The sequence below is a fragment of the Daphnia carinata genome, chromosome 6 (genome assembly GCF_022539665.2).
Source record: "Daphnia carinata strain CSIRO-1 chromosome 6, CSIRO_AGI_Dcar_HiC_V3, whole genome shotgun sequence".
Taxonomy (NCBI): Eukaryota; Metazoa; Arthropoda; class Branchiopoda; order Diplostraca; family Daphniidae; genus Daphnia; species Daphnia carinata.
The window spans coordinates 172,547-200,481 of NC_081336.1; the positions used below are offsets into that span (position 1 = coordinate 172,547).

The 27,935-nt window shown below is 39.6% G+C and overlaps 10 protein-coding genes and 1 long non-coding RNA gene across 12 annotated transcripts; 2 read left to right on the forward strand and 9 right to left on the reverse strand.

The window, feature by feature from the left end:
* Positions 1 to 183: 183 nt before the first annotated feature.
* On the reverse strand, positions 184 to 1,070 carry LOC130690429 (mitochondrial fission 1 protein-like). The gene is made up of 4 exons (XM_057513447.1): positions 940 to 1,070; positions 645 to 854; positions 473 to 578; positions 184 to 402 (listed from the first exon to the last, which is right to left on the reverse strand). The coding sequence occupies exons 1-4, from the start codon at positions 982 to 984 to the stop codon at positions 314 to 316; spliced, it is 450 nt and encodes a 149-aa protein (XP_057369430.1). The 5' UTR covers positions 985 to 1,070; the 3' UTR covers positions 184 to 313.
* A 949-nt stretch (positions 1,071 to 2,019) lies between these two features.
* Positions 2,020 to 3,355, reverse strand: LOC130690409 (ras-related and estrogen-regulated growth inhibitor-like protein). Its single transcript, XM_057513425.2, has 4 exons — positions 3,162 to 3,355; positions 2,949 to 3,097; positions 2,692 to 2,874; positions 2,020 to 2,630 (listed from the first exon to the last, which is right to left on the reverse strand). Exons 1-4 carry the CDS (start codon positions 3,349 to 3,351, stop codon positions 2,118 to 2,120), a joined length of 1,035 nt encoding a protein of 344 aa, XP_057369408.2. The 5' UTR covers positions 3,352 to 3,355; the 3' UTR covers positions 2,020 to 2,117.
* Positions 3,356 to 3,722: 367 nt separating this feature from the next.
* LOC130690442 (uncharacterized) lies at positions 3,723 to 5,259 on the reverse strand. Its single transcript, XR_009000990.2, has 3 exons — positions 4,918 to 5,259; positions 4,807 to 4,826; positions 3,723 to 4,728 (listed from the first exon to the last, which is right to left on the reverse strand). It is a non-coding gene; the product is annotated as an uncharacterized LOC130690442 (long non-coding RNA).
* A 1,687-nt stretch (positions 5,260 to 6,946) lies between these two features.
* LOC130690428 (nuclear cap-binding protein subunit 2-like) lies at positions 6,947 to 8,043 on the reverse strand. Its single transcript, XM_057513446.2, has 5 exons — positions 7,832 to 8,043; positions 7,589 to 7,675; positions 7,429 to 7,523; positions 7,213 to 7,351; positions 6,947 to 7,147 (listed from the first exon to the last, which is right to left on the reverse strand). The coding sequence occupies exons 1-5, from the start codon at positions 7,868 to 7,870 to the stop codon at positions 7,052 to 7,054; spliced, it is 456 nt and encodes a 151-aa protein (XP_057369429.1). The 5' UTR covers positions 7,871 to 8,043; the 3' UTR covers positions 6,947 to 7,051.
* A 624-nt stretch (positions 8,044 to 8,667) lies between these two features.
* Positions 8,668 to 10,074, forward strand: LOC130690414 (hsp70-binding protein 1-like). Its single transcript, XM_057513429.2, has 5 exons — positions 8,668 to 9,064; positions 9,121 to 9,342; positions 9,407 to 9,562; positions 9,627 to 9,835; positions 9,922 to 10,074. The coding sequence occupies exons 1-5, from the start codon at positions 8,746 to 8,748 to the stop codon at positions 9,988 to 9,990; spliced, it is 975 nt and encodes a 324-aa protein (XP_057369412.1). The 5' UTR covers positions 8,668 to 8,745; the 3' UTR covers positions 9,991 to 10,074.
* On the reverse strand, positions 9,875 to 15,451 carry LOC130690380 (vascular endothelial growth factor receptor 2-like). The gene is given in 19 exon segments (XM_057513387.2): positions 9,875 to 10,647; positions 10,711 to 10,840; positions 10,914 to 11,036; positions 11,102 to 11,244; positions 11,314 to 11,364; positions 11,367 to 11,461; positions 11,532 to 11,667; positions 11,748 to 11,975; positions 12,033 to 12,186; positions 12,270 to 12,560; positions 12,631 to 12,947; positions 13,008 to 13,163; positions 13,226 to 13,400; positions 13,481 to 13,626; positions 13,825 to 14,326; positions 14,389 to 14,570; positions 14,641 to 14,827; positions 14,897 to 15,117; positions 15,284 to 15,451. Coding segments are annotated over 19 exon segments (3,645 nt in total). The 5' UTR covers positions 15,366 to 15,451; the 3' UTR covers positions 9,875 to 10,321.
* A 291-nt stretch (positions 15,452 to 15,742) lies between these two features.
* Positions 15,743 to 17,478, reverse strand: LOC130690419 (tetraspanin-2A-like). The gene is made up of 5 exons (XM_057513434.2): positions 17,071 to 17,478; positions 16,820 to 17,017; positions 16,297 to 16,476; positions 16,044 to 16,229; positions 15,743 to 15,972 (listed from the first exon to the last, which is right to left on the reverse strand). The coding sequence occupies exons 1-5, from the start codon at positions 17,158 to 17,160 to the stop codon at positions 15,856 to 15,858; spliced, it is 771 nt and encodes a 256-aa protein (XP_057369417.1). The 5' UTR covers positions 17,161 to 17,478; the 3' UTR covers positions 15,743 to 15,855.
* A 385-nt stretch (positions 17,479 to 17,863) lies between these two features.
* On the reverse strand, positions 17,864 to 18,652 carry LOC130690431 (kunitz-type serine protease inhibitor mulgin-2-like). The gene is made up of 3 exons (XM_057513449.2): positions 18,498 to 18,652; positions 18,384 to 18,438; positions 17,864 to 18,314 (listed from the first exon to the last, which is right to left on the reverse strand). Exons 1-3 carry the CDS (start codon positions 18,525 to 18,527, stop codon positions 17,980 to 17,982), a joined length of 420 nt encoding a protein of 139 aa, XP_057369432.1. The 5' UTR covers positions 18,528 to 18,652; the 3' UTR covers positions 17,864 to 17,979.
* A 1,147-nt stretch (positions 18,653 to 19,799) lies between these two features.
* Positions 19,800 to 20,830, reverse strand: LOC130690426 (Golgi-associated plant pathogenesis-related protein 1-like). Its single transcript, XM_057513444.2, has 5 exons — positions 20,805 to 20,830; positions 20,634 to 20,727; positions 20,412 to 20,561; positions 20,149 to 20,341; positions 19,800 to 20,083 (listed from the first exon to the last, which is right to left on the reverse strand). The coding sequence occupies exons 1-5, from the start codon at positions 20,813 to 20,815 to the stop codon at positions 19,932 to 19,934; spliced, it is 600 nt and encodes a 199-aa protein (XP_057369427.1). The 5' UTR covers positions 20,816 to 20,830; the 3' UTR covers positions 19,800 to 19,931.
* A 1,844-nt stretch (positions 20,831 to 22,674) lies between these two features.
* On the reverse strand, positions 22,675 to 26,476 carry LOC130690391 (eukaryotic translation initiation factor 4B-like). Of its 2 annotated transcripts, none has more exons than XM_057513404.2 (11): positions 26,372 to 26,476; positions 25,970 to 26,107; positions 25,733 to 25,902; positions 25,545 to 25,661; positions 25,239 to 25,470; positions 24,775 to 25,173; positions 24,442 to 24,703; positions 24,293 to 24,377; positions 23,616 to 24,037; positions 23,418 to 23,517; positions 22,675 to 23,348 (listed from the first exon to the last, which is right to left on the reverse strand). In XM_057513404.2, exons 1-11 carry the CDS (start codon positions 26,382 to 26,384, stop codon positions 23,271 to 23,273), a joined length of 2,016 nt encoding a protein of 671 aa, XP_057369387.1. In that variant the 5' UTR covers positions 26,385 to 26,476; the 3' UTR covers positions 22,675 to 23,270. The 2 variants fall into 2 exon arrangements, with proteins under 2 accessions (XP_057369387.1, XP_057369386.1); XM_057513403.2 differs by having other exon boundaries at positions 23,418 to 23,526.
* Positions 26,463 to 27,350, forward strand: LOC130690433 (V-type proton ATPase subunit F-like). Its single transcript, XM_057513451.2, has 5 exons — positions 26,463 to 26,626; positions 26,702 to 26,783; positions 26,857 to 26,939; positions 27,006 to 27,128; positions 27,190 to 27,350. The coding sequence occupies exons 1-5, from the start codon at positions 26,576 to 26,578 to the stop codon at positions 27,217 to 27,219; spliced, it is 369 nt and encodes a 122-aa protein (XP_057369434.1). The 5' UTR covers positions 26,463 to 26,575; the 3' UTR covers positions 27,220 to 27,350.
* Positions 27,351 to 27,935: the final 585 nt, after the last annotated feature.

The window sequence follows — 27,935 nt, forward strand, 5'->3', positions numbered from 1 at the left end:
TGCATATAACCGCGGGCTATTGCTATTACCTATTAGAAACATAAAGCTTTTAACTCCGTACTAGGGAAGCAAAACCTATAAAATCAAAGCAATGTACTAGGATGACACTCATTTACCTCCATCCCACTAAAGATGACATCTTACATTAAAAATATCTAAAAGAACTAAATTGTACAACATAGGTGTAGTTACACAAGACATTTTTATGTTGTAACAATATCAAAAACTCAAAATACAGGCATTTTCGGTACAGAACATGAAACAAAATGTTTTACAGAATTAGATGTGTACCATGTATTGTACACAAACTCTATCACTTTCTCGCCAGAGCTACCCCTAATCCAATCAGGCTGCCCAAAGCCAAGGCTGCTCCACCTATAATAGCCATGCCTTTCAGTCCCTCTGAAAAATGAAAAAGATATATATATAACAGCAATTTGCAATTGGTTTTCTACAAGAAACGTTTCAATACCTCTTTCCATACGTTTCTCAATGGTGTGTTTCAGAGTTTGAACTTGTCGATTGCCTGGTTCTACTTGCAGTAAAACTTTTGTATATCCTAAGGCTTTGCTGTATTCCTACTCATAGCAGAATAAACATTATGTAGCATTATGACTCATTTAGCTACTTCCAAAGATCCTTACTTTAATTTTGGCATTGCCAATGGCAAGGTAATAGATGCAGTCCCGCTTTCCAGATTCATTTTCACCCTTTGACAAATCTTCCAAAAGGAAAATGCCCCTTTTCACATCTGTGGGATATTTACTCCGAATTAAACACCAGGCATATTCAAATTGGATGACATGGGTAACTGTTCCCTGGGCCAAACTGTCATGGTACCGCCGCTCAAATTTCTGTCACGTACAGCATGTATATTGTTGAAAGTCTGATTAGTTAGATTGCTTCCCTAAATTTACAATAACAACTCTAAATGCATACCCTTAAGTCCTCTTCAGAAACACTTTCATCCAGAACGTCCTCCATTTTGTAACCGTCAGTTTCTCTGAAAGTATTGCAAAAGCTATGGTGATGAAAACATGAACGTATACCGTCAGGGGGAAACAGCTGATGTCACACTATTTTCCAGCAGACGAAATTTATGCGGGAATTTAAATAATATGCTGTGGGGGCTTTGCATGTATTCTTTATCTAACATAAACAAAAAGCGTACGGTTTTCCAATAAAATCCAGTACGAAAACAAAATAGACTTAGGCATTTTGACAAACTAGCAGAAATTTAAGAATAGGGCACTGAGCAATGGCACAGGACAAAAAAGAAATAAGAATACCACCAAATTCTGTTGCAGTCAAAAAATGCATTATTTTAAACAATTAATTAAGTACAATCATTGAATCACCCATGGCAAATGGACAAACACGAGCTTGGTATTTTCCATAAGAACAAAGAAGTGCATTCATCAATAAGCTTTACGTTCAAAGCCTTCTTTAAAATGTTGCCTTTAAGAAAAATAATGGTGAAGTTACCTGGATGATTTGCAAAACAATATAATTAGTATATACTTACCACACATTCTCTAATACTTACGTTTAATAAATTTTTTATGGTTGGGTACTGTATGCAGCCACAGTAGCATAATAAGTACAATCTTACAGCTCTTTGGGAAGTAGAAAGGGATGACGAAAAGCAATTACGGAGAGTTTGTGTTGGGTTGTGTATCATTGCAGCATATTATAAAACTCCCTTTGTTATACTATTCTAGCTAGGATTTTCCTATGTTTCACCTTTGTTGGAGCTTAGATCTTTAAAGCATGTATGTTTTGAATGACGTGTCAGGTGTTCGCACTTGATGCACGCTGAGGGTTAATGATGCAGAGATTCTATCCTGGCAACTGTCACGAAAAAAGCATTCTTATTTCACACAACGATAGACAGGTTGAATGCTTAATTACAAACAGGTCTCACCTTAAAGTTCTTCTCAAAGATGTATATGTCGCCCTGCAGACTTAGAGTAACACAAAGCAGACGAAAATTCAAAATTTTGAAAACGAGATTTGATATTTTATATCCAGAATAAACTTGTATTTGATGTATAACTAATTTGTATAAAAATACGAAAACTGTACATGTTAAGGTGAGGATCGATTTTTTAAAAATGTTATATGGACGCGTTCTGACTTGATGGATAATTTATCGGATTCTTTTGGCGGGCAATAGAAATGGGTTTCGATTTGACTCCATACAGTAAGTGGCTGCTGTTGGTGTCGATATGCAACAAACTCATTTCAGGTGTTAAAACAGCAATCGAATCAACACTTCCGATGCTCGTATTTCCACTAGAATTGCTGCTTCTATCGCTGCAAGATGATAACGAACTTTTTCTAGTATTGGAAAGACTTTTTTGGGCTTTGTTATTGTTGTTGTTTGCGGCATGACGAGTTTTAGTCACCAAGGCGCCGAGGATTTTCGAAAAGGCCGAGAATCTTATCATTCTCGGATAGGGTAGCATATGCGAACTGGATATCAATTGGCGGATCAATTTTTGAAAAACAATTTTCACTCCGCACTGATTTTGAGTAGGATAATCTTTGTAGAGTGACTCCGCAGCTGAAAACTCATCAAATGGACAACCAAATTCATCGGCGACAGCTTGGCCTTCTACACGTGTTACCTATAAGCGAATTCCATTGTTAGTTTTATTTGAAAAATATGTCGAAGAGGATTGCTGTTACCTGTCGTCTGTGTTGTAAATCCAATTGATTGGCCACTAAATATTTGGGTGAATTGAACGGTAATCGCGAAAGGATTTGACGTGCTCTATCGAAAGATTTTGAGTTTGTTAGCGAATAGACGACAATGAAGGCATTGCATTTCTCGGTGTCCAGCGACAATAGCATGTCATCTTCCTCTTGCACCTTATGTTTCAATTATAATACATAAATATTATTTCCCATAATCTATCTAAAACAATTACAAATAAACTACTTACATCGTTGTCGTGGGGTCGAGAAATATCAAGAATATCGACATTTGTTTTAAGCGATCCGCCCATGTAGGGAAAAGAATGATGGTAAGTCATGTCCGTGCCGGAATAATAATCACCGATAAAACGACTCGTCAGGTATTGCACAGTCAGAGCTACAGATAGAATTATTCTATTTAGATTGTTTTTCAAATAAAAAAAATAAAGAAATGAACGAACCTGTTTTTCCAACGGCTGAAGATCCAAGGACGGTAATGCACAGTCGGCCACTGGTGGTTCTTATCGTCGATTTGACGTTGCCTAAAGATTCCTTCATTTTTTTAGCTGAATGTACGAAACTTGAACGAAATGCGCGAACTACTCTCGTCTGAATGCTGCGATGTTTGATCCTGAAATCTCTTCGTGCCATCCTTTTTATAGCGGCGTACGGACATGCGCGGGGGATGCACAAACGCGAATCACCTAAAAGTGTTGCAATTTGCAATATTAGTTTTTGAAAAATACGCTTTACGATTGGGCATCAGTACAAACCACAAAAAAGAATTGATGTTCTGGCCTACATAATGTATACTTGCATCAGCAACAGCTCCTGTTAAATAAATGCATACAGTTAAAACAAAACTGTTAATACTGACCCACCTTTGATCCCCTGTAAGAACCGGGATGAAACGATAAGACAACTGTCGATTTTCCCACACCCAAGGTCATCACTTGTTATCAATCAATGGATGAACGCAGACAAGTGGGGACGAGTCAGACATCACGAAGCGTAGCCCCTGAGAAAGTTATGCTAATTGCCTATAGATATTTTGGCAAACTTGTGCTGATCATGTACAAAAAGTTACGCAGGATGAACTAAAGATCAAGGTCGGATCATGTTGAGTACATATCGACTGAGTTTACATGAACTTGGGTTTAAATGAATGTCAATTCACCTTGCACTTTAGTTAACGAAAAGAATAGAACGTCGATAGTTGATCAAGGTTAGATGGTGTGCATAAAAGAAGTGCAACCTATTTCTGTGGCTTTTAACGCAACATAAACAAGATGTCACAAAAAGTACAAAAGCAACGAATACAGGCTAAACGTTCAAGCGAAATGTCCTACATAAATCAGATACATTGTCACACTTATTAGCCTAAATAAAATGTAATGCAGGCAAATAGGTCAGCCAAAAACTTGGTTTGTTTCCTATGCATTTTTACATAGACGCATACGGCACGTTTAGCAACACTTTTTTAAAACTTTTCCCGTTAAACATTTCGAAAGAAACTAACATGTGTCTCATATGAGACACACACACGTGGCATATATTAAAATGGTATCTACGTACATGAAAAAGATAATTATAGGCCATTAAACGGCCGTGAAAGAGGGAGAGAGAGAGATCAAAGCTCTCCACAAGTCCATCACAATGTCAATGGTGAATTGGGAGGCTAGATTACACTTAACAAGACTCCCTTGGAAGTCCAACTCTTTTCAAGCCATTGAAAAGATGCATATGAAATTGATGTGATGAAAAAGAGAAAAAAAATAAAATCAAAAAAATTTTGGACTGCATGATCTTTCTCTCCAGTTATAATAGCCTCTATTATTTATATTTGATACTTACTGCCCGTGGAGGAGATGAGCACGCCGACCTGGACGAACGAAATCAACGGCACGTGCCTATTTTTTATTTTCATTTTTTCTCCGTTTACCACCAAAAGAATCCATTCAATCCACGTGGAGGCATTCGTTTTCGAGTTGTTTCTATGTCCTGGCATGTGTTGCGTTCAATTAAATTCTGGCAAAAAAAAAATGGCAGTTAAAAACTATTGTTTTTGCGGTGAAAAGGATTAAAAAGAGAAAACAGTTTTCGTACCTGTCAGCCAAATTCAGAGACTAAATCGAACAAACAAAAAGTCAAGGACAAACCGTCGCAAAAAAATATCAGTGGTGTAAGGCAGCTGAAAATTGTTCAAGTTTTTCTTACCTACCCTTGCCTTCTAAGCAAGTCAATGACAACAATGGCTGCCATCGGCACACCAACTGTAGAAAAAAATTTCATTCGTTTGTCCAAGTTCTAAATCGATGCCATGAAGCGTTGAAATACTGAAATCTGTACCACCGGCTTCAATGTTAAACAACGGCCATTTTTCACAAGCGTAGTCGACCACGCCACAATTGAAAACGATAAACATTTGAACACGATTAAACGTTACATAACTAACTTTGTCTTTACATGGTGCCAGTTAGGTAACAAATGACTGCAGCGAAAAGTTGTGACCATTGCTGTACGGATTAATAGAGGCACTAATTACAGATAAATATTTTTAAAATCTATTTTTGCACAAAAAATAGGAAGTATGGAGCACGAGGCATGTTGGAGCTATGCCACGTGCAGGTTTGTGCGGCCTAATAGTCAATCACCAGGCAGCATACGCATCGTCGCTGTAGTCACCGTTTTACGTAACGCAAAAAACAATTGTCGAAAAACCTAAGCATCATCCAAAATTTTCGTATTATGTCTCCATGAAAATGTCGTTATATCCATTTCCTCAATAGTGCAAAACCTTATCGATTTCCTGATTTCTATTTGGAACGGCAGCAGTGTCAATCATTGCGTTGATTGCAGCGTTGCTAAAACGCCATTTGTATCTACTACGTCTCTCGAAGAGCTTGACTCACCCAGCCTCTATTATTTGGCTTCATTGTTTAATGTTCTAGATTGACATGGACGTCTGATGCTATTACAAAAGAGAAAAACCATTTATATGGGTCGTTGCACTGGTGGGCATTGAAGGCGTTCCGTTTTTTAATTGGAAATAATGCTGAGGCTCTATAGCAGCGTCCGTCTACATCATTATTACTGAAGCTGACATGGTCGCGTAGTGCGCAGAACTACCACAGATTGTTGTGTAATCACTCTGTGTAAATTGATCGTCTGGCTGCCCAGTGTTGATATCAAATTTGCCACGCAGTTTATTATTGCAGAAAAGTGTTGAACCAAAAAGTAAACGTTTCTTTGACGTACAATTCGTTCAACAAGTGAACTTTGTTAAACGCATAAAATAATGGAAATGTGCTGGTTCACGGAAAGAGATGAAACTACAATCGCCAATTCAATTTGCCAATCGGAATAGTTTTCTGGGTCTTTGAACAACAACAACAAACCAGATTGTCTAGTAAATCGCTGGGACCTATTTAGCATCACCTTGGATTCTAGACAACTGAAAGCACGCGGATCGACACGCGTTCCATTCTTTCCTTGTGCCTATCCTGATCTGCTGTTAAACTGAGCATATTTAGCCAGTCCATTGCCCCGAGATATTCAAACAACTGATGTGGCCCAAGGCAGGGATTTCTTGCATTGCTCTCTATCATCTCCGTTAGGAAGTTGACGTATTTGAAGAGCCGTAAACAAAACACTAGAAATTTCTTTTCCGGAAGGAATTGCCACGTATTACGTTTTATTTTTAAAATTAAAAAAACACGACGAGAATACTTTTTAATTACCATGCCTTAGTGGTTTGGTCGCCCATTTCCATGTGGTGATGGTGTCCGCTGTCTAGTAATCTAATTACCTGTTAATAGATTATTTGCTTGACGTTCATTGAGCTAGTCACATAGCTCCTAATCAATTTTATATCGTCACGTGGATGCCAACGTGAAACCTATCTGTGGAGGCAAGGCTCCCTCAACTCTATGCAGGCATAACTGCCAGATGGGTAGTCGTTGAGGCAAGTATCTACGAATGTTTTCTTCCTTGAAAAGAAAGCTGTCAAAGTCATGCGTAGCAATCGCCAATACCTGTCTAACAACTACCCCCGCATCGTTATGCGATGGAAAAAAAAAACAGGATCACATGGCCGAGGATCCCGTGGATCGATAAAAACCAGACGAATCACACAGAAGATGTGAAACGTCTACAAGTTGTCAAAGAACAGCACTCATCCCTGTTGGAAACGATACTTACAATCAACTGTAAGCAATAAAAAATCTGAGGGAGAGACAGTTTCCTATTAGGATGGCATTGTCTGTTTTAATTGATGAGAAGAATAACACTGTTGACATTTGTTTAAAAAAGAACACATATGTGAATTGATGATACAGTATTTAGATTACTTTCAATTGTTGGCAGCAGACGTTGCAACTTTTTGTTGAATCATCTTACCCCATCCTCCTCTGCCACCATCAAAATCTGTTCGGTACTCATCCCTCACCTTGAGAAATGAAACATTTTAATCAACATTGTAAGTTTGTTGACAAAAACAGTTTTAGTACTGACCTGTCCTCCAGTTTTGCCTCTACCATACTGCCTTCCTTCAATAAATCCTGCATCCCAGTCAGTTCGCACAATTCTGTCGTCCAGTCTAGTCCCATTCACAAATCGGATGGCATTTTCAGCATCACCTCTGAGGTAAAACCTAAAAATTGAAATTTTTGGGATTTGATTGGTTGTATTGAATTTTCCTTTTACACTACATAATTGTGAAATGCTTACTCAACAAAACAAAAGCCACATGGGGTTCTTGTGAATTTGTCCAAACCCATAATGATCCTTTTGACATCTCCACATTTGGAAAACAATTCATGAATCTAAGACAGAAAAAATTTAATTTAATCTAAAATTTCATGAGAAACTTTGCAAGTATTGGAAATACCTGTTCCTCAGTAGTGTAAAATGATAAGTTTCCAACATACAATGTGGAAGACTGACTCAACAGACGCTCTTGTTCTACACGTGAACCCTAAATGATACAAATTATTTGGTCTTTTAAATCGAATTAATATAAATAAATGAAGTATTGTTTTTCCAATTTCATAGAACATTAAATAACAATAAATGCTTGACGAGTATCGAATCCATAATGGAAATATTTTTTCTTACACCTCAGCAGCCTTACTTTGAAATGTTGGTCTCTGTAAGTGCTTGCCACCGCCATTATCAGAAATTCAATCAAGAAATCAATTCCACCCTCGTCCCACTCTCCACAGAAGCAATCGTTGTTTTTACCCCAATCAAGTAGTTAAGTTTAATCTTGGTAAACTATAAAAAGGTAAATGCATGTGTTGAAAAAACTCAACGTTCCGTTTACACAACAAATGACGCGGGATGAGCGTAGATTTGTAAAAATGCAACAGATGCCCAATAGGTTACACTACTGAAATCGGCATGAATATTGACAGCCGAGCACCAACTGTTATAAATTGTTCAATAATATACAGTTTATAAAACTAAAAAAGAAAATACACTCAAAAACTAAGTGTGGTGTAGCGATGTAAAGAAATATAGCTTTTTTTGAGGAAGTGAATCATATAGCAATCCGATTTACCTCCCCCCCCCAAAAAAAAAATTATCGGACTTCTCTTTGGTTTTCCTTCTACCGCCATCTACTTGACAGGTTTCTAGTTATTTCTCTCCATACATTCACTATATATTTCAGGTGCACCGCGCTAGCGTTGTAACGTACTGGCGCGCTAGTAGGACGTCAAATATTCGATGTATTTCAAAAAAGATTAACTTAGTGAAAAAAATAGCAATTTTCCCGGAATCAGCATTCACTTTTGAGCGTATCCTGTGATATTCAACCGATTCCGATGAGTTTCAGTTTTTGTACAAAAAATTTTTAAGCCCGACTAAATAAACCCGATTTTTCTCATTCGGATTTTATTTCTGCAAAAACTAACACTCATCGCTAGATGGCTCTTCTTTCGAGATTGTTCCTGAATTTGCGGTAAACATTTTGATTGACGTCTGCTTGTCCCATGCGTTCGCTGGCTACATAGCAATTACTGCGTCTCATTTTTCGTAGGTTGTATGATATTAACTCGTGAAACTGTTTTCAAAATAATGGAACCTCCGCGGCAGCCAAGAGACATGCAAGGGCTTTTGAGGTTTGCTATTGAAGGCACGGCTTCTGAAGATCGAACAACTATGACATCCATGACTGATGAAAGAAGGCGCTGGTTGGAAGAAGCTCTGAGGGGGCTATCAGTGGATGTAGTAGCTGAAATCTCCAAATCATTAAATATTCTCAATCCAGATCGAGTAGAGAGTCCGGAAGAAGATCCAGGAGAAATGGAAGAAGCACTTGAAATGATTACTGATTTTGTCGATTCGATGGACACAGCCAATGGTACGGTTAATGTTGTCTGGATATTAATAATGATTTGACAAGTGTTTAAATTCTAGATTTTCACAAGATCGGAGGATTCTTTATCCTCATTCCCTGCTTGAACTCTCCTCATGATGGAGTTCGTTGGCGATGCTGCCAGTTGATTGGCACCATAACTCAGAACAACCCATACTGCCAGCAGCAAGTGCTTAAAGAAGATCTGCTACCCATTTTGCTTAAGATGCTGGAGAATGATGATTGTGAAGAAGCACGAGTCAAGGCACTGTTTGCCATTTCATGTAACTAGGCTATTTCTTAGTCCATCGGTGAACTTCAATTAATACTGGCAACATTGCTGGTTAGGTTTGACAAGAGAATGTCCAGAAGCTCAGGATGCATTTGTCAACTGTGACGGATTTTCATCTCTATTGAGGGCACTACAGTCATCAGTTGGAAAATTGAAAATTAAGGCATCATTCATGCTAACTTGTTTATGTAATGAAGATCCATCATTCAAAGGTATTCATACTAAGAAACTGTTGTTGTTTAGAAACTTTTCTTGCAACTCTCTCCCCAAAATTAGACACCTTGTGTAACATGGGATTCGTCGAGCAGTTCGTGGCTCTCTTGCAAAGAGATCACGATTCAACACACGAACATCTTCTGGCCGCTTTACTAGCTCTTACGCAAGGCCACCCGCCATCGATAGAAGAGTGTCGCAGGTCAGAATTTCTATTACGCGAATTTCTGGACAATCGTATTGAGTTGATCAAAGATCGGGATGAATGTCTGGTAACTATTATTTCTCTTTTTTTTTGTGCATTGTTACTGTTGTTTGGGTAGATTTTGTAATTTTTTTTTTTTCATTCATTTTACAGGAAGAAACCGAATATTGTCGCACGTTATTATCGGTAATCTTTAAGGAGGATATTGTTGAAGACAGATGAATTTTTCAGATCAGGTGGTTATAGAAAGAGAATTAAAGAGGCTGGTAATATGGAGGCGCAATACACCGAACGTCCTTTTTGTTAGATCAGTTTGTCGTTCTGGTTTTTGAAAAAAAAGGTGGTTATGCGTCTATTGCAACGAAATTGATTTCGCGTGGCTTTTGGTTCTCAAGCCCCCCCTCCCCTCGATTAGTGGCTATGGTTAATCTACGTGTTTCGTGTTTGCAGCCAGATACACATCTGGATATTTTAAAGTAGAAAAGAAGCTCAAGTTCACGTCAAGGATATCAGGTCCGTAAAACATAAAAATAATAATAATAGTTAAGCGGGATTAAAGCTCTTGGACGTTGACGTAGCCAACGGTTTGCTGTTGGTTGCTTGCGACTTCCTCGCACGAGATATCATCAACAAGGCTCCCAAACCGCTCGGCATTGCGGCGACTATACGGTTCGTTCATGTCCGTATATTTGCTCCTGACAGCGGCCTCCACCCAGTCGCCTAACATTAGCTCTAGTTGGCCGAATGTGGGCCTCACGGTGGGATCGGCCTTCCAGCACCGAGAAATGATTTGCGCCACGGTGTTTGGACTCTGTCGCGGTATTTCCATGCGACCCCCATTTTCCAAGTGCTGAATTAAAGACCCGATGTCTTCCATGTCTAAGAAAAGCCATTTTGGTTTATCAACGTCTTTGGTTCAAAATTTAATAAGAAAAGAAAAACCTGGATAAGGAACTTTTCCTAAGGAAAACATCTCCCACATGGTGATTCCAAATGCCCAAACGTCCGATTGGCTAGAAAAGATACGATCCACCAGGGATTCAAGTGCCATCCATTTGACTGGCAGCATTGCCTTTTCAGCCAAAGAAAACATTGATTTTTAAAATGAGAAGTAGGATAATAGATGAAAATTAAAATTCAATTACATCTCCCTTCTTTTTGTAATTGCTGTCCTGATAAATTTTCCGGGATAGTCCAAAATCAGCTATTTTGACAACGCCATCATTTGCCAGTAAGATATTACGGGTTGCCAAATCTCCATGAACCACCTGTCATCAATCAATAAATAATACGGCCCCTTTTTTTCTTGTACTTATTTAAAATAAAAACTTGCGTTTCTTCCGGAAAGATAGTCCATTCCTCGAGCAATCTGGAACGACCAGCAGATCAAATCACGAGTCGAAAAAGGCTGATTGTTTACAGTATCAACCTCTTCCTCTTGCTCGACCGGTGGCGACCGATTGAACGACACAGATCCTAATAATAATTTTCCAAAAAATATTTTCTGTAATTCCATAACCAATGCGATATTTGGTTTGTTGTTACCACGATTGTTTAAAATCATTACGAGATAGTCGGTGTGGTTTTCGCGGCGACTCTTTTGCGTTCCGGCTTTACTGGAACAGGAACAAATGCCGGAGCAGAAGCAGCAGGAGCACCCATGTAGAGATAGTCAGCCTCACCACAATTGCTTCTATTGTTCAAGGAAGAGTTTAACTCCGATAAAGAAATAATAATTTCCAATTATTAAAAAATGCCTGAACTGATTTTGTTGAGGCACATCGATTGGTAAAAGGTCGCCGTTCACGTCAACTTGATCGACATAACAGTGGCGATTAGCCAACAGATGATTAAGAAGGTTGCCGAAACGGCAGTACTCGACGATGACGAGGAAATCCCCTTTTTCAAACAAGTAACACGTTAAAAAAAAAAAAAAAACTAGATTGCAATAATAGGAATAATAGAAAAAAGGTACACACCAGCCGAAATGTCCGTGCAAGCTCCCAGTAAATTGACAATATTTAGATGGGATCCAAGATGAATAAGAATTTTGAGTTCAGACACGAGACTGGCCAGCGCACCTAAATCAGCGTAGGATCGTACCATTTTGACGGCCACAGTTTCAGTTTTCGATTCTTCACCAGGAACTATTCCTTTGGCTTCGGCTTGTAAAACTCTTCCGAAGCAACCGGCACCCAATTGCTTGCCTAGAACTCAGCCAAATCAATAATTCATTCGCATACAACAGCTTTGTCCAGTTATACCGAGTTTGAGACGATCGCGAGGAAATTCCCATCTTTTATCGTAAGGCAGTAATTCCGATTGGCCGTCTAACGGCAGTTTACGGTTGATCCTTTGGGGATTGCCAGCTAACAAAGGTTCCAGCATTTTAGCAATATCGGTCGCATTCCTGGCATTCTAGTAATTTTTAACGGGGTCAAACATTTCGTAATTAAAGGAAAAAAATATATATCTTATCAATGTTGGCGATTGTCTCGTACCGTCAAGCGGACGTAAAAAATCCGGGCCGCCAACAAGAGGACGACAGCAATTACGATAAGAACTACAGTGATGGTAATTGTTGCTATATAGTAGTCGTCGTCTAAGGCCACTTCAAGACGAAAAGTTTGATTATCGCTTCCTAGACGATTTTCGAAAAGGCACGTATATTCGCCCTTGCTAGTCTCTGCCATATCCATCAGGTGGAGGTATGAATACAATGTGCCATTTATAGTCGTTTCGTTGATTATCAAATCCTTGATTACCCGATCCTTATCGACGATAACACCATCCTTTAGTTTAAAACGAAAACTTTAGAAAATACTTGTAATAGAATATATCTTTTGGCTTTTGTTTCATTACTTTCAACCAAGACACTGTAGGTGTAGGCGCGCCCTCCACCAAGTGACATGCGAGTTGTGTGTTCTCTCTCTCTTGGGTTTTGACCGTAAGATATTTTTTCTTCCGATCGAATTTTTTTGCTAACTGTGGAACCTTGGCGTCTCGTACCTCCATGGAATAATATCGAACGGCTACGCTGTGCCTCAGATTGTCCCGATAGCGACATTCGTACATGCCTGTTGCCGATTTACTAATATTTCTCCACCTCACTTCGGTAATGCACAAATCCTGTGCTTTTCTTATGTCCCTATTGGGCGTCTGAATAACGCGAGAGATTCCTTGCGAAAACAAAAACATTTATAATTAAACGGCGATACGAGAAGCAACAAAATCTGTACCGGCTGGATGTTGTAGCGATCCAGTTTCAATCGCTACGCTCGGCCCCGAAGGAGGATGCCAAGTGATCACGGAATGGCCGTAATAGGTCTCACATTTGATTGTGACATCGTCACCCTCAACTATCGCTCCCAAATCGCTAACTGTCAGCCTGATATCTGGGACATAATAACATAAATTAGGACACAATTCATACTGAAAATGTTTTAACATGCCTTACCTGCTACGGTTACATCTATGAAAAGATGATTTTTCTGACCAAGTCTGGTACCCTTGCACAAGTATTTTCTCCCGGCATTGGCTCTGGTTGCATTCTTTTTTGTTCGAAAGCCTTGGAATTTGCTGTAAAGCCAATCCCCACTTTTCCCCCTGTCGTCAGCCATGGGATAAAGTGTCTAAAATGAAACAAAATGAGGTAAATTACAACAGCAATGGAAAACACAATTGTACTTGATTGAATAAGAAAAAGACTTACAATATTCTCGATACCACGACTCGTTATCCCTTCTATTTGCAGCGAGACGACCACGTCGGGATGCGTGGGACGGCATGGAAGCACCACCTTCTGTGTCTCGTTGAACACGTAGGATCGTTCGATCGGCAACAATAAATTATCTCCATCTGTATATTTAGAGCAAGAAATGTTAAATGACTTTTATGAGATTATTAGAAATTTTCCCATTTTTGCACGTGTAAAACAAGTGACAGCAGACCAAGAAATTTTCAAAAGAAAAACAGGTGACGCAAGACCCATCTAACGCCCATTTATAAAATAATAAGGAATTAAACGAACAAAGCAAGGCCAATTAGTAAAATTACCAGAAACGAAGATATATTGGCTGGCCACCAAATGCAGGGCATCACTTCGATGACAAGTATAGTTTCCCGTATCGAGAAATCGAATGTCTGATGCCTTGAGAATAGCAGATCGAAGATTTCCAACTGTTTCCCAAGTGACGGAATAGTTTAAATGTTTTGTTGGCTTGTTGGGCACCGACCACGTGAGGTTGTAATTCTGTGACTCGTCGATCGCGATTTGACATTTCAATTGAAATGAGCTCCCAGATGGAAAAATCAGGTATTCGACTGCATTCTTAATACGGGGAACTACACTTTTGTTCGGCCTGCCACTGTCGTCTTCATCGTCAGAGGTTACAAAAATGCGAAAATAGCGAGTAGTCTTTTTCCCGCCTAGAATGGCATCACACCAATACACTCCTGTGGTTTGATTGGCGTTCACTTGGGAAATGATGAGGCCTCGGTATTTGTCCCAAAACCAATTGCCACTACCGGTTATTAACGAATACTCAGAGGAGAAAATCTTTCTCAAAGAGGCAAGTAGTCGATTACTTACTAAAGATTAGAACGAAATTCAAGTCTTACCTCAATCCAGTGATTTTCAATTTTTTTAGACAAGTAAAGTTTGACGTCAGGATGTGTCGGCTTGAACGGTATGATTTGATCGACTGCTTTATTTTCCTCAAGGACGTAAACATCCAACGTTGGAAGCAGCAAATCATTGGTATCGATTACATCAGCTGGTTTGCTGTCAGACGATTCTAAGCCTTACAAATGGATATACGATTAAAGAGGCCCATGTAGGTAATAAAAAATTAAATTTGACTCAAGTTCTACTCGTAACGTGCAAGGGGTAAACAAAGACGTAAGTTTCATTAAATTTGCTGTTGGAATTGTTGAGCCGACAGCCATAATATCCCGTATCAAGATAACTAGCATTTCGGATAATCATGGTGGATGTAATTTCTTGACGAATTGGATCTGAATGGTACGTCATTGTGAGCCGATCCTTTATATTGCTCAACTAAAAACACATTGTTTTGATTCAGCAATATTCAATTAAATATTGAGCTATTAACATTTCCTTTATTACTTTGCGTAAATAAAGAGAAGCTTCATTATGTCTTTGTGTCGTCGTTTCAGATCCTGTGCTACTACCACTGCTGGGTAAAGTGCAAGTGATATTCAGTCCTCTGCCCATGGAAACGGTGCAAGTCCTGCTAAAATCTTGACTCGTTTGTACCAACAAGTGGGACGTCTCTTGACTGGATGAGGGCAGTGAAGCCGACATTATCGGTTCACCTGTCACCAAGGCTTTTGTTATTTTTAATTTTTTTTATGTGCAGTCGGCCGGTGGTAAAAAAAGAAAACAGATTAGTAGTCGAATAGATTGACACTGGGAAGTCGTGTGCCTTGTCGAGTTCTAATCCCAATAGCGCCTCAAGCGACTTCATGTTTAGACAAAGTATTAAACACGTACCATGACAGGTGAATGACGTCAATAGTTCTATCAAGATAACGCGTGTAACTAGGTTGGTCGACAACGTCAATCGTTGAGACATAGTTGACCACGTACGTTTGAAGACGATTAGCTAAGTAGGTAATCGGGGTGATGAGGAACAAGAAGATTCTGTGCGACTCTGTTTACACAACTTAACTGTTGTGTAAACCGAGTATATCCAAACCTATCTAGCAAATGATGCAATGGTACTCTATGATTTTTCGTTTTATCCATACCTCGCTGAAAGACATGGCGGAAATGTTTGGGATTATCGGAGACTAGCTCGACGGGAAATTGCGGCTAGATGAGTTTTCTGGATAACGACTTGCACCAAACCACACCATACTGGCAAATGGGAATATGTCTGTAACAAAAATCAAAACAACCAATGCAACTTTTATTTAAGGTGGGTTTGTATTATTTATTGCTGAATTCGCAGCATGCAAAAGGAATAAATGTAGAACAATATAATTGAAATGGAATCACTGAATTTGATGAAAAAAACAAACAATGAAACATCCATCTTTTTTACACATATACAATAATTTATATTAAACATTTCGGCTCCTCACAGCAGTGTAGGAAGCTGACTTGTGGTGGCTACTGATGAGTTTATCTTCGAGTTTGAAATTGCGGCGCAGAATCATGGCAGCTACCATGGCCATTATCTTTGCATTGTACAAATGAAATTCAACGTCAGCACGCAATAACTAGAAAGAGAACACTCGTAATATCATACCTGTAGGACAATCAACAAGAGGGCAATTCCAGACATCCAAGCGACCAGAGGTTCCATAAAATCAGAGAAAATGATTCCGCACCCATAGACGTACATGTTGCCGGTGACTGGATTACGGCATTCGTACGGAATTTCCATATTATAATTGGCATAATCTTGCCATCCACTTCCACCACAACAGCCCAACTACAAGAGAAGCAAAGCAAACATTTTATAATTTTGCTCTATGATTCATCCATTTACGACAATGTACTTCTTCTTGCATAATTCGAACAATGCGAGCCGATCGAGCATCAGTGTCGGATTCAAAAACCAAATACGTGAAGCGATCCGTTAGCCACGGAGTAATGGCGGAGAAGGTGACGCCATGATTGAGCGAATAGGCAACGCCGCCGAGACCAATCAACGCCGTTGCTCCAGTGGTCATCGTGAACTACTTGGAAAAAAGAATTCACAAAAAAAAACGAATGCAGCAAAGAGGATAAAGTTCAATCGTTCTCGATAATCACTTGCACGTTGACATGCACAGCTGCATGTGAATATCGTAACGAAAGTAACTTTGAACTCGATAGCGTAGGCTAGTGTCATTATCTCTCCCCAATGGCATCATCAATATACAACATTTCATTCAACTAGTTCAAACGGTATACAAGTGACGGCAAATATTACACATCGCTTCTAGGCTGTTGATTATTTACCAAATAAAGATAAAATAAGCAATTTGGAGTAGTTTGAAAGCGATTAACACGGCCAAGTGGCTAAACAAAGAGACGTACCGCAGAGAGAAGAAAAGTATTTTCGTTAACGGTGGCCCAACATCCTAATGCAGCGATGATGATGGTGAATGAAGAGGAAGCCATCAGAATGTAAGGGCCCGTCCACATCAGATACGCTTCCAACTCGTAAATGTAGTGCTTGATGGTCCAATCGGCTCGGATGTAAAGGGCCATTGCCATCACAACAATAGCCAGCACCTAAACGAAATTTTCAATACGTGTCTAGTTAAATGAAATAAAAGGGTAAGTACCAGAGAGACGACATTGAAGAAGTACAAAAAGTATTTGCATCTAGTTGTCCATTTCTTCCTTTCGTTCGCTTCATTTTTCTTGGAAGGCATGCCGGTCGGGACAGCAGTTGGGATGCGGTATCAGACACAATTCGACCCGTTTTCTTTGAATGACAATCGATGAACAAACGAAGAAACGCATCTCGTCCTTTTTCTTGTACTTTTTCAACTTACACCTCCTCTTTGCGTCACGTCAGTGTTTTGCCTATACATCGATACGAGGAGGAGGTCCCAATCCTAAAGTCACATAAATAGCTAATGGGATATAACGGTCTCTGCATAGAGATCGTTACACAATCGTCAAATAGAAAAGAAATAAGCTAGCTTATAATAGGATAACCAATAACGACCAATAACTTGGTGGTGGGGAAAATAACGTGAAGTGGGTGTGACGTTCACGTGGTCACCGTCCATACTACAGCACAAGCAATATCTCACCAAGGTGTAATAAAAAAAAACTTACCTGATAAATAAAAATCCACCATGGATTTCGGGCTTTTAAGCAAAAGCCATGCATTTGCTGTGATAATCAAGTCCTCTACAACAACAGGATCCACTGTAAAAAACAAATCCTACCTGGCAATGGGTTAGCAAGAATAGTCCAAGCAAAGGTTTTAACAAATCTGACACAAAGGCTTTTCTTATCATTTAGGAAAGTTGTGTGCAAGACTTACCTGGCGTAACTAAAGCATATGAATTTCCAACCTTGTATAGCAATTCACTGCATTTCTTTTGCTTATTACCAAGGCAGGGCTAGACAGGTTTGAAAATTGACTACTTTATTCGTTACGAAAGTTCGCGACTAAGTTCGAACGAACTAACAAAAGAGATTACATTTCCATTTTAGGGGACCAAACTAATTTTTCCGTTTTAGAAAATTAGTACTCGGTAACACCTCATGAAACGGAAGAAAATGAAGCAGCTAACAATAGCCACCAAATAGTGCTGATAAGCTAACGAACTCGATGAGTTCGCCATTGTGCCTTGCTTTTTAGGCAATTCGGATATCTTTTGGCCCGATGACGGACAAGCAGCTTTACATTCCTCTTCTGTGTCAAAGAGATTCTTAGTGCCGTGACATCCACCATAAATGTAGGAGACGCAGGCGTCTTCTGTTGCGTCGAAAGTCCATTTCTTGATGTATCCTTTGCATTTCTTTTCACCCGGCAACGTGCCCGGGAGTAAACAAAAGTCTGGTCGTTCAGCTGTTAGCAGACCGTAATCAACTACAAGCATTATAAAATGAGTTACAGGTTAATAATCTAATAATTTACCTCGAACGTTTGATTGTTCGGCGACGACCAAATACGTGGCTACTGATAACACGATCTGTTACGAATAAAAAACATTAGTTCTTTCGGCAATCAGTGGATGAACAATAAACTTACAAAGACGTTGATCAACGTCAAGTTCGACATGATTTCCTGTAGGTATTGACAACTGAGATAAAGATGAGATTTCTAAGCGATGCGAAATGTTCGACTGTTTGTCTCGACTTGTGCCAACAGAATGGGTTCTCATTTCCAGCGATGTGACTCAGTCAACGCGTCTGTTGATGCATTTTTATGACGTGTTCTGTGAAAACAAAAAATGGACAAGAATTATATAGGCCAACTGTTGTATGTGTAGTGTAAAGCATTTAATGCACACACTTGTGTGCCATCTGTGTGCTATCTCCACTTTCCACACAAGTGTTGCTTGGTTGGACGCGACAGACAACTCTGTAATGACGCATTTGAAACGAATTTGTCCATTTCTTTTTTCGTGGCACACAACTCTGTAAACGACGAATATTAGCAAATTTGTTATTCAAGTCTGAAATGGAATTCAATCCCCTTCATTGTCACGTGTGAGCCATAAATAAAACGGCATAATCTTGCAACGAAAATCGGAATATCAGTGAGGCCTCAAGATTCGAAATAGAAGATACGAAATGTAATAAAAACGTCACAGGATTATTTTAAAATTAACTGGGATTTTAAATGATTTACTAAGGGGATTGGCTGTAACCTTCTTGCAGAGATAACTCTGTTTTCTGCCCCAGAACGTCCATTTCCATTGTAAATTCAATGCAATAAGCACCGGGTTTTTACCAAAGTTACGACGTAGCTCGAAATGACACCGGGAAGGAAAATACGAAAAAAGGAGACTGAGTTGCATGAAGAGCAGAAAAAAGACTTAAAGATTAAATCATCTATGATTTTCTTCCATTACCTGAGTTCCACTCCGTTGCTCGAAAAGTTAAGACTGAATTGTCACTGTACTTGACGCCATCTACTGAATTAAGGTTGCAGCAAGTGTTGAATTCAAGGCCACAGACAACAGGGTGGCTGAGTAAAGTGCATGACCCATCCTGCCAACCGAGTGTAACATCCTCGAAATCATGTTACACAACATAAATCACATATGAAAAAATTACCTATTGAATTTTATGGTATGGTAAGCTATTTCTATGACAGATTCTAGGGCCATCCAGTTTTGATTATAAAACTGAATTCCTTAATAATGAAACGAAGAAGCTGGTGCTCCCACAGGAAAGATCAACTGTGCTTCGCCATTTTGTTTTTCAACTTTGTTGCCGCATCTACTTTTCTTTTTGGAAATCAAACGAACAAATAAAAAAACAGCACAAAAATAATAAGGAAAACGGAAAAAATGTTGGATTTTCACAAAAATGAACATCCTTTGGGTAATGCTTGAAAAATGTATTTTATCTTTTACCACATTTGCTCAAGAGCACATTTATTGCCCTTAGTAGTTATGTGACTTTATTGACAAAGTAATGCTTACAATCGCGTTATCCAGTGTGGAAAACGATTCCATCACTGTGCTGGTAGAACATTGGCAGCGAATTGGCCTTCGTAGTTACCAGGTGGATAATAGTTGTAAACGACATAAGTTGTGCCTCTGCTACTCTTAGCCTTTCCGACACCCACCATCTTTGTGGCTTTCCAAACTACTTGGGTAAAGTGACCTGATGGAAAATGTGATCAGTCAACAGTCATTTTCAAATAGGATTCCGGCAGGATTGATATTCACCTGTCTCCATAGAGAACCCAGGTGAATTAAAATCGTATTTTTGGATTTCGTTGTAAAACGCAGTCACAGGCTCTCTCCCGTTTGGTTCCCTTCCCGTCGAAGCAAAAAGGTTCTCTCCAAAGCCATTATTGCTGTGAACCAATGTGTCTTTCTTTGCAATCGTTTCGGCATACGCCTGCGCCACTTTGTTAAGCTTTTGTGCAACGAATAACAAGTCGGTCAAAGAACGTTATAGTGTCAATAAGGGGACGATGCAACCTTACTCTCGGGCAGACGAATAGCGCTGGAGCACCGTGTTTACGGCGGTATTGGTTATGGGCGTCTAATGATTCTCGCGCGAAAGTACTGATTTGACGATCCCTCTCTTCAAAAGCTATCTGATTTATTTCCTCCGCCGTCTTGTCGCCAAGTTCCTGTGAAAGAAATCGATTAGTTTGTCTTGAAGATTGTTATAAGTGAAAAAAAAATATGCAACTAGTAGTTACCCTTGCATAATCATCAATTAGATTGTCGGCCTTCACCCAACAAACGGTGCAGCAGGCTAATGCCAAAAACAGGAGAGTTTCGAAACGCATTTTACTGTGATAAAACAATACAGCATTTTTGTTATTAGTGATAAATTTCTGCCAGTTTTTGTAATGTGAGAATAAACTTACCCCTTGTACATGAGTGCTGGATCTACGACGATCTGGAGTCAGGTGACGATGTGAAAGATGCATCGAAATCCGTGACATTTTTATAGCACAAGTTTTTGGTTGACGTGGGCGACTAAAGGGCGCATTTTGGCGTCTACTTTTAGTTCAACTTTTTTAGTGAACTTGTATTTTTGCGTCAACTGCCCGGTAGATGGTTCAACTAGGCGACCGTTTTGGCGACAACGCCAGTGGGAGGTTCAACTGAGACAGTTGAGCTTTTTCAACGGTGGTCCAGACCACCGTTGACCTTCAACTGAACTGCAACTCCTCCCCTTTCTCAACTGTAGCGATGAACTTCCATTTTGGCGTCAACTTTGACGAAAAGTTGAACTAAAAAGGTTCAACAAATGGTTAACGCCAAAATGCGCCCCATCTGTTTACGATGCACATGAACTCTTCCAGAAACACATGCGACCCAAAGTCAATATGAATCGACATTGATGTACCAAACGATCCGTTTTTGGCAACTAATGGCCATACAGTTCGCGTAATGTCAATATTCGCAGCACACAACTAGTGACATTTAGAGTTGCCCACAACACCTACACCTACGCTAATTTCCGAACACTTGCAAACCATATGGCACAAACTAATACCCCAACACCTAATAGATTTGAGCTGAATTGTACGAGGCAGTGAAACGTTTTGTACGAATAATTTCAACTCAGCGACGAACTGAAAATATCGTAAAGATGAAAATCCTTCCCTTGATAGAGTGAACATTAATTTTACTTTGTCTTAATGAAATTCTATAAAAAGGTTATTTACATCTCATGATGGAATGGGATCATTTTCATTTCAACTGGGGTATGTTGATATTTTGTTTTAAAATATGAAAACAAACACGGTTGCTTGACCTATAAAAAAAAAGGAAAATGATAAAAAATGAAAACAAATGATTATTGGTGAAGAGTGTCCCTATACCTTCCTACTGATGTCAGCAGTACTACTGTACTATGTTGTCACCTCTATGGGCTCTATTATTTATCTGAATTCTGCTTCCAACATTTAGGGCATTATTTTTCGTTGAAACCAACCTGAGGCAAAAACAGAAGGAACATACTTCCTTTCCTGATTTCTGGAAGATAAATTAAACACAGACTGACTAGGATAAGGTGATACATAAAATGAAATTGAAGAAACAGGTAAAAACTAATCAGTGGGCTTAGACTTATAGACCTAATAACAGGAGACATTTCAACAAGAATAAGGGTCTCTTAAACACTTAGAATTTCATAGTACCTTCTACATCCAACAAGTGTGAACTACTATGACTCTTCCATCTGTGTGGCGCACGTTGCAGGTGCATGACCTGCAAAGACTGCAATCACTGCAAAGGGCTTCAATAGCTCAACGATTGTCGTGAGTTTCATGAGACACAGACCTACGAGCAAATTGCATATTTCCTTTAAAATGTGGAAGTCGATATTTAACCCATTCGATTTAACTAGTCTGATTTCCAGTACACATGACATGTTAGCGCAATTCTTGAACAGTTGCCATTTTTTCAGGTTTGACTAAGATTTGTGAATTTATTTATAATTTAATAAATTCTGATATTTCCGGTTTGCAGAATTTGAATGAAAAGTATTACGAGAATTCTAGAACGAATTGGATCTTTTAAATTTTGTCAAATGAGAACTTGTGTTTCTATTCATCAATGATGGCGGCCATAACTCGTAACCCAAGAAGAGATTTTCCATATACGACGATGTTTCATTGTTTAGCGGAAAAGTAATACATGAAAATAGCGTATCGTCACTTTTGGAAACTACCGAAAATGTGAATTGTAGTAATCAAAATGAAGAGATAAAATTTCGTCAATTGTATATAATTATTCGAATGGCTCATTTGTATTTTTATCTCGAAACACGTCGTCACCATTTTGGATCTCTTTTGTTTGGTTTTCTCACAGAACAAAAAAATTTGCTTTTCTTTAATTTCTTCTCATTTTTAGAAAACATACAAACAATTCAACTTACCGTTTTCACACGACTTTCTTTTCTTTCTCGTTTTCGAGTAAATGTCAACAACTCACAAAATGAAATTAATAATCCACCCCCTCCCAAATAAAAATTGGTTCCTTCTTGTTTTTATTCTCTTGTCATTTTTTTCTATCCCAAAAAAGAAAAAAAAAATCTTTTAATTTTCCCTCTCCCCAATTCCGTTGTCTAATCGGGACGAGGGAAAGACACATTCGATAAAGATTTCAGTTTTCAAACGCCAGGTGGGAGAAGACATTTGAAAACTGCCTGCGCTTGACAGGAGACGAGAGAAAGAAAAGCGCTCCCGGAAAATAGAGAAGGGGGGAGATTGTAAGAAGAATTACAAAAATAGTGCTAAAAAATTGCGTCGTTATTCTAGTTGTTTTGCGTTTTTTTTTCTGGTGTAGTCATTCAACTGATCTTTTGTTTTTGTTTTCTTTAATTAATCATCTCGGCTATCTGATTCAGCACCTTCATCTTCCGCCCTCAGGAAGGCAAACTTGTTTCGATTTTCAAATACCTATACATGAAAATATGAAAGATGAGATAAAAAGGTTGAAAAAAAAGACACAATATTCCTACAACTTACGGGTGCCTTGGGCTCTTCCAATCTTCGAAGACGGCTAGCTTCGTCGGATTCATTACCATAGGAAGCAGCATGGCGTCTATCTCCTTCATGATCATCTCGGCTACGCGTCCTTTAATCGAAATGCAAGAAAAAAAAAGAAAAAAACACAGAAATGCGTCAGAAAATGAATAATAAAATTAATATTTTTTGGTACAAGACCTGCTACTCTCATTAGGACCAGATCCACGGGACGATCCGTTTGGAGGACGATAAGCTCCAGATCCTCCTCCTCCTCCGCCGCGCGATAAACCATTCTCTCTTCGTGAATCGTCGCCTCTCGGTGGTCGATAATCGCCATCTCTGGCAGGAGCTGGTCCACGATAATCACGATCGCTATCACGACCTACACCTCCACCTGTTCGAGGAGGACGGTACTCATTGCTTCCACCTCCGCTGCTTCCCCTGCCTCCAACTGGTGGCCGGTATTCATTCGGATTGGCTGTCGACCTTTGTGGTGGTCGGTAATCACCATCTCTAGGGGCTGGCCTTGAATCTCCTGAGTAACCAGGTCCATCGCGTGGACGTCGGTGGTCTTGATCGCCTTCGGTACGATAGTCACGCCGATCATCTGTTTTTTCTCCCTGAAAACGTTTTAACCAAATGAAATTACTCTTTAATTTGAAAAAGATTTCGATGAACGAAAAATGCAAAATTCGTGTTGGACAAGAATAGAACCAAAACAGTTATTTAAACACTGCTGGCTGTCTGTCCCTCCACTCTTTTATATAAAGCACCGGAAGGGAAGGGCCGACATGCATAGGGGAACATGCAGCCAAAAGAAATTCATACGTGCTATCGAAATCATAAATGCAAATTCCAAGTGAATTCAATCTTACCTCGCTAGAGCGCCCGCGCCCTCCGCTGGGACGTTCCGAAGAACGGCCACCACTGCAATGGGATCCATCACGTTGATTTCTGTCACTAAAACAAAACGAGAATGAATCAGAAAATCAAAATGCATTTTAAAAAAGCAGATCATCCTTACTCCTGGCGATCAGTTTCTCGTCCGCGAATAGGAGGTTCCCGTTCCTTCATTTGCTTTTCTTTGAGCCGTTCTTCGATTGCGCGCTCGCGGGCCGCTGTATCGACTGGTTTGGCTGCACCGAAAATGGACGCTGAAGTGGCAGCAGCAGTTTCTGGTCGCTCAACGGGTGCCGCAACCGCTGATGCGGCCTCGGGACCACTACCTTCCTCTAACGGGACTGTACGAGGTTTCAGGGATAACTTTGGCCTTTCCTTGGCCGGTTCTTAAAAAAATAAACGTAAAAATTTTTAGCAAAATGGCTTAGCAAACGCAAAGAAATGTTTAGTTGGTTACCTCCAGCGCTTGGGCGTTCACTCCTCATTTCATCTCTGTTGAAAGAGGCACCCTCTCTATCACGACCAAAAGAGGAAGGACCGTCCCGTCCGCGACTAAACGATGATGGGCCGTCTCTGTCTCGCCCATACGAGGATGGACCATCACGATCCCGGCCATATGAGGACGGACCATCACGATCTCGGCCGTATGAGGAAGGACCATCACGATCACGGCCATATGAGGATGGACCATCACGGTCACGTCCGCCGTATGAGCTTGACGGACCATCGCGACCACCGAACGAACTGGACGGACCGTCTCTCCTTGGACCAAACGAACTCCTTTCAGATGAAAGACCTGAACCAGGTGCACGTTCCCTCGGATTGAATGAAGACGAATACCGTTCGCCCGCAGGTTCTAATCCGACAGCCAAAGTGTTAATTCAGTTTCGTTAATTATTAATTAAAAAAGTGAAAAAGTACCTCGATCCATCCTGTCTCCACCTCGATCACCTCCCCTAAAGCCTCCACGATCTTGGCCTGGCGGAGGTGCCTCTCGTGGTGCGTTTCGCCAATCAGATGGAGTCCGATCTTCCCTTTCCTCGTCATTGCGTGAAGGACGGCCACGGCCTCTTCCCATACCTCCAGCGCCCTGCTCTTGTTCACCATCCGCACCACTAGCAATGTCTACGCGGATTTTTCGGTTTTTAATCATCTACCAAACGAAACAAATATTAAATTACATTATCAATTTAAATCGTTTGTTTGAATGCTTGCAAAAATACTTGCCAATTCGTTCATTGTTAGGGCATCAACCAAATCTTGCCTTGTCTCAAATTCAGCATAACCAAAGCCTCTCAATCTGCCACCATCTCCACCTTCTCTTGGCAAACGGACAGATTTGACCTAAATGTCCAAAACAGAACACAGAGTAAGACCCGTAGAATTCTGTATAATTTGTTTGATCAACTTCTTACAGAAAGTCCATGGAAGAACTTGGATACATCCTCCACTTCAATATCGTAAGGTAGATTGGCTATATAAGCTGTGTAAGGGGCGTTGTTGGGTATCCTAGACTCGTCAATGTCTGATCCTCTGGCCGCTCGTGGTGCAGTGGGCAACAACAGCTTCTCCTTGTAAATTGCCTCTAAAAAGTTTTTAGATAAAAATATTAATTTCAATTATTGTACTAAGACTTTTGATGTATGACTTGCCATCTTCCATTTCATCAGCCCAGCTGCTTTTCGACGGTGCCATAACGACAGCTTCTCCAGACCTGGAACCTCCATGGTCTTCAGAGAGGAATTCACTCAACGACACAACTTTTCCCTTGGATTTCTTCCCTTTCTTGGCTGAAATTAAAGATCCACATTAAATATTGCAAAACCATATCGTAATTAAGAAGCAGATGAATATTCTGAGCGAACAAGTGCCACATGTGAATTTAACCGGAATGATTCTTAACGTCATTTAAACCCATTCCAACCAGACTAATAAAAATTATTGCAGGAAGTCAGCAAAATATTTGCTGTTGATTATTTGACGTTACCGGTTTCGAAAACGAGGGTAAAACATAAATATTCAAGAAAATGCCACGAGGAGAAAATCTGTCTTACCGGAAGCAGCCATGTTTCTGAAATGCAATGGGGAACGCGAATCGATCACGCATGAGCTTAGTCATTGATATTTTAGAAACATAATCGATGAACGATACATCGTTCATTTGTTTTTTTCTGCTGTCACATGACAATTCCCTTTTGACTGGAGCCTTGCTTTTTTCGTTCATTTCATCTTTCTAAATAAAATTTACTGACAAAAAAATGGCTATTGCCGCAGCGAAAGGAAGACTCATAGCCGTGATTGGTGATGAGGTAAATAAGCTTTGCTCTGGTTTTACAAACATATGGTAATTTCATTGCAATTTTTAATTTAAATATTTGCGTTAGGACACTTGTGTTGGTTTCCTTTTGGGTGGTATCGGCGAAATGAACAAAAACAGGCAACCAAATTTTATGGTTGTTGACAAGAGTATGGGAATTATTCTGTAATTTTTCTGGCATAAACAATTAATATTTATAACTTTCTGTTTCATGTTATGCAGACACCAGCATCAGTGAAGTCGAGGATTGCTTCAAGCGTTTTCTGAAGAGGGATGATATTGACATTATCTTGATCAATCAGAATGTGAGTATACAATGAAACCTTGCCTTACCTTGCATTTTCAACACCTTGTGTTCTGGGGTGACACAGGTAGCTGAAATGATCCGACATGTGATTGATAATCACAATGAACCAATCCCGGCAGTGCTTGAAATTCCTTCAAAAGATCACCCATATGATGCTTCAAAGGACTCTATTCTGCGTAGAGCCAAAGTAAGAAAAACTTGATAGATTTTTTAAATTTAAATATCTTCAATTTTTTTTTAAACATCAGGGAATGTTCAGCGCCGAAGACACCAAATAATTGCACGAACCCATCGGCGCGTAGAACATTTTCCCTAAATAGCTTTCTTTTTGTTTGTGTTGTTGTTTCTTTTATACATTCCTGTCCTTGTTTCAAATGAAACTTAAATAGAGCAATCAAAGGTACTTGTTTGTAGAAACTATAATTTTGTATGGATATAAAAGCCAGGGTTAACATTGGCATTTCGTCTCCTCCCGTTAATCGATAAAAGTAGTCTTGTACAAGGAAAACAATTAACGAGCCAATTGATGGAAAATGAAAAGTTCAACTTTTCGGTCTTGGAGATCAACCGGGTCTGTGCATTTGTAAAAAAGGGAAAACTTTACGAAGAATTTTTTTTTTTTCTCTGGAAAAATGTGTCGGAAATACATAGCCCAAAACCATTTCTCAAACGGGAAGCTACATTGAGTTTTGATTATGAACTGATTGCAACTTCGTGCAAATCCTTTCATCATTCGTAGAAGGGGATGCTAGGAATTTGATTTCTTTTGTGAACTTCTCTCCCTGGAAATGTCAGGGGGTTGTTGAATACATCAACGTCAACATTGAAAAGACTCCATTCCACAAAAGAAAAAAGAAAATGAGCGCAAGAATTGGGTACAAATCGTCGATTTCGTTCAAGGAAATGACAGTTGGTATTGCTAACGTACGTATTTTGTCTCTTGTTTGTATGACATGCGTTCAATTCAGATTGGAAAATGGGCCGTGAACAAAGG

What these genes read in the sequence shown, in the direction of transcription:
- LOC130690429 (XM_057513447.1), bottom strand. Translation starts at nt 984, where the DNA reads ATGGAGGACGTTCTGGATGAAAGTGTTTCTGAAGAGGACTTAAGG. An exon ending in TTTCTGAAGAGGACTTAAGG is followed by an intron (nt 855 to 939) that starts GTATGCATTTAG and finishes TGTACGTGACAG; the next exon opens with AAATTTGAGCGGCGGTACCA. An exon ending in TGAGAAACGTATGGAAAGAG is followed by an intron (nt 403 to 472) that starts GTATTGAAACGT and finishes TTCATTTTTCAG; the next exon opens with AGGGACTGAAAGGCATGGCT.
- LOC130690409 (XM_057513425.2), bottom strand. Translation starts at nt 3,351, where the DNA reads ATGGCACGAAGAGATTTCAGGATCAAACATCGCAGCATTCAGACGAGA. An exon ending in TTCAGCCGTTGGAAAAACAG is followed by an intron (nt 3,098 to 3,161) that starts GTTCGTTCATTT and finishes TTCTATCTGTAG; the next exon opens with CTCTGACTGTGCAATACCTG. An exon ending in CTCGACCCCACGACAACGAT is followed by an intron (nt 2,875 to 2,948) that starts GTAAGTAGTTTA and finishes TTGAAACATAAG; the next exon opens with GTGCAAGAGGAAGATGACAT.
- LOC130690428 (XM_057513446.2), bottom strand. Translation starts at nt 7,870, where the DNA reads ATGGCGGTGGCAAGCACTTACAGAGACCAACATTTCAAA. An exon ending in ACAGAGACCAACATTTCAAA is followed by an intron (nt 7,676 to 7,831) that starts GTAAGGCTGCTG and finishes TGTATCATTTAG; the next exon opens with GGTTCACGTGTAGAACAAGA. An exon ending in GAGGCAAAACTGGAGGACAG is followed by an intron (nt 7,148 to 7,212) that starts GTCAGTACTAAA and finishes TCATTTCTCAAG; the next exon opens with GTGAGGGATGAGTACCGAAC.
- LOC130690414 (XM_057513429.2), top strand. Translation starts at nt 8,746, where the DNA reads ATGATATTAACTCGTGAAACTGTTTTCAAAATAATGGAACCTCCGCGG. An exon ending in GGCACTGTTTGCCATTTCAT is followed by an intron (nt 9,343 to 9,406) that starts GTAACTAGGCTA and finishes ATTGCTGGTTAG; the next exon opens with GTTTGACAAGAGAATGTCCA. An exon ending in AAGATCGGGATGAATGTCTG is followed by an intron (nt 9,836 to 9,921) that starts GTAACTATTATT and finishes TTCATTTTACAG; the next exon opens with GAAGAAACCGAATATTGTCG.
- LOC130690419 (XM_057513434.2), bottom strand. Translation starts at nt 17,160, where the DNA reads ATGCCTTCCAAGAAAAATGAAGCGAACGAAAGGAAGAAATGGACAACT. An exon ending in TCTTCAATGTCGTCTCTCTG is followed by an intron (nt 17,018 to 17,070) that starts GTACTTACCCTT and finishes AATTTCGTTTAG; the next exon opens with GTGCTGGCTATTGTTGTGAT. An exon ending in TTCGAATTATGCAAGAAGAA is followed by an intron (nt 16,230 to 16,296) that starts GTACATTGTCGT and finishes CTTCTCTTGTAG; the next exon opens with TTGGGCTGTTGTGGTGGAAG.
- LOC130690431 (XM_057513449.2), bottom strand. Translation starts at nt 18,527, where the DNA reads ATGTCGAACTTGACGTTGATCAACGTCTTT. An exon ending in TGACGTTGATCAACGTCTTT is followed by an intron (nt 18,439 to 18,497) that starts GTAAGTTTATTG and finishes TATTCGTAACAG; the next exon opens with ATCGTGTTATCAGTAGCCAC. An exon ending in CGAACAATCAAACGTTCGAG is followed by an intron (nt 18,315 to 18,383) that starts GTAAATTATTAG and finishes GTCTGCTAACAG; the next exon opens with CTGAACGACCAGACTTTTGT.
- LOC130690426 (XM_057513444.2), bottom strand. An exon ending in TAATTGATGATTATGCAAGG is followed by an intron (nt 20,562 to 20,633) that starts GTAACTACTAGT and finishes TTTCTTTCACAG; the next exon opens with GAACTTGGCGACAAGACGGC. An exon ending in TGGGTTCTCTATGGAGACAG is followed by an intron (nt 20,084 to 20,148) that starts GTGAATATCAAT and finishes ATTTTCCATCAG; the next exon opens with GTCACTTTACCCAAGTAGTT.
- LOC130690391 (XM_057513403.2), bottom strand. An exon ending in AGTTCTTCCATGGACTTTCT is followed by an intron (nt 25,662 to 25,732) that starts GTAAGAAGTTGA and finishes TTGGACATTTAG; the next exon opens with GTCAAATCTGTCCGTTTGCC. An exon ending in CGAGAAACTGATCGCCAGGA is followed by an intron (nt 24,378 to 24,441) that starts GTAAGGATGATC and finishes GTTTTGTTTTAG; the next exon opens with TGACAGAAATCAACGTGATG.
- LOC130690433 (XM_057513451.2), top strand. Translation starts at nt 26,576, where the DNA reads ATGGCTATTGCCGCAGCGAAAGGAAGACTCATAGCCGTGATTGGTGAT. An exon ending in TAGCCGTGATTGGTGATGAG is followed by an intron (nt 26,627 to 26,701) that starts GTAAATAAGCTT and finishes TATTTGCGTTAG; the next exon opens with GACACTTGTGTTGGTTTCCT. An exon ending in TTTTATGGTTGTTGACAAGA is followed by an intron (nt 26,784 to 26,856) that starts GTATGGGAATTA and finishes CATGTTATGCAG; the next exon opens with ACACCAGCATCAGTGAAGTC.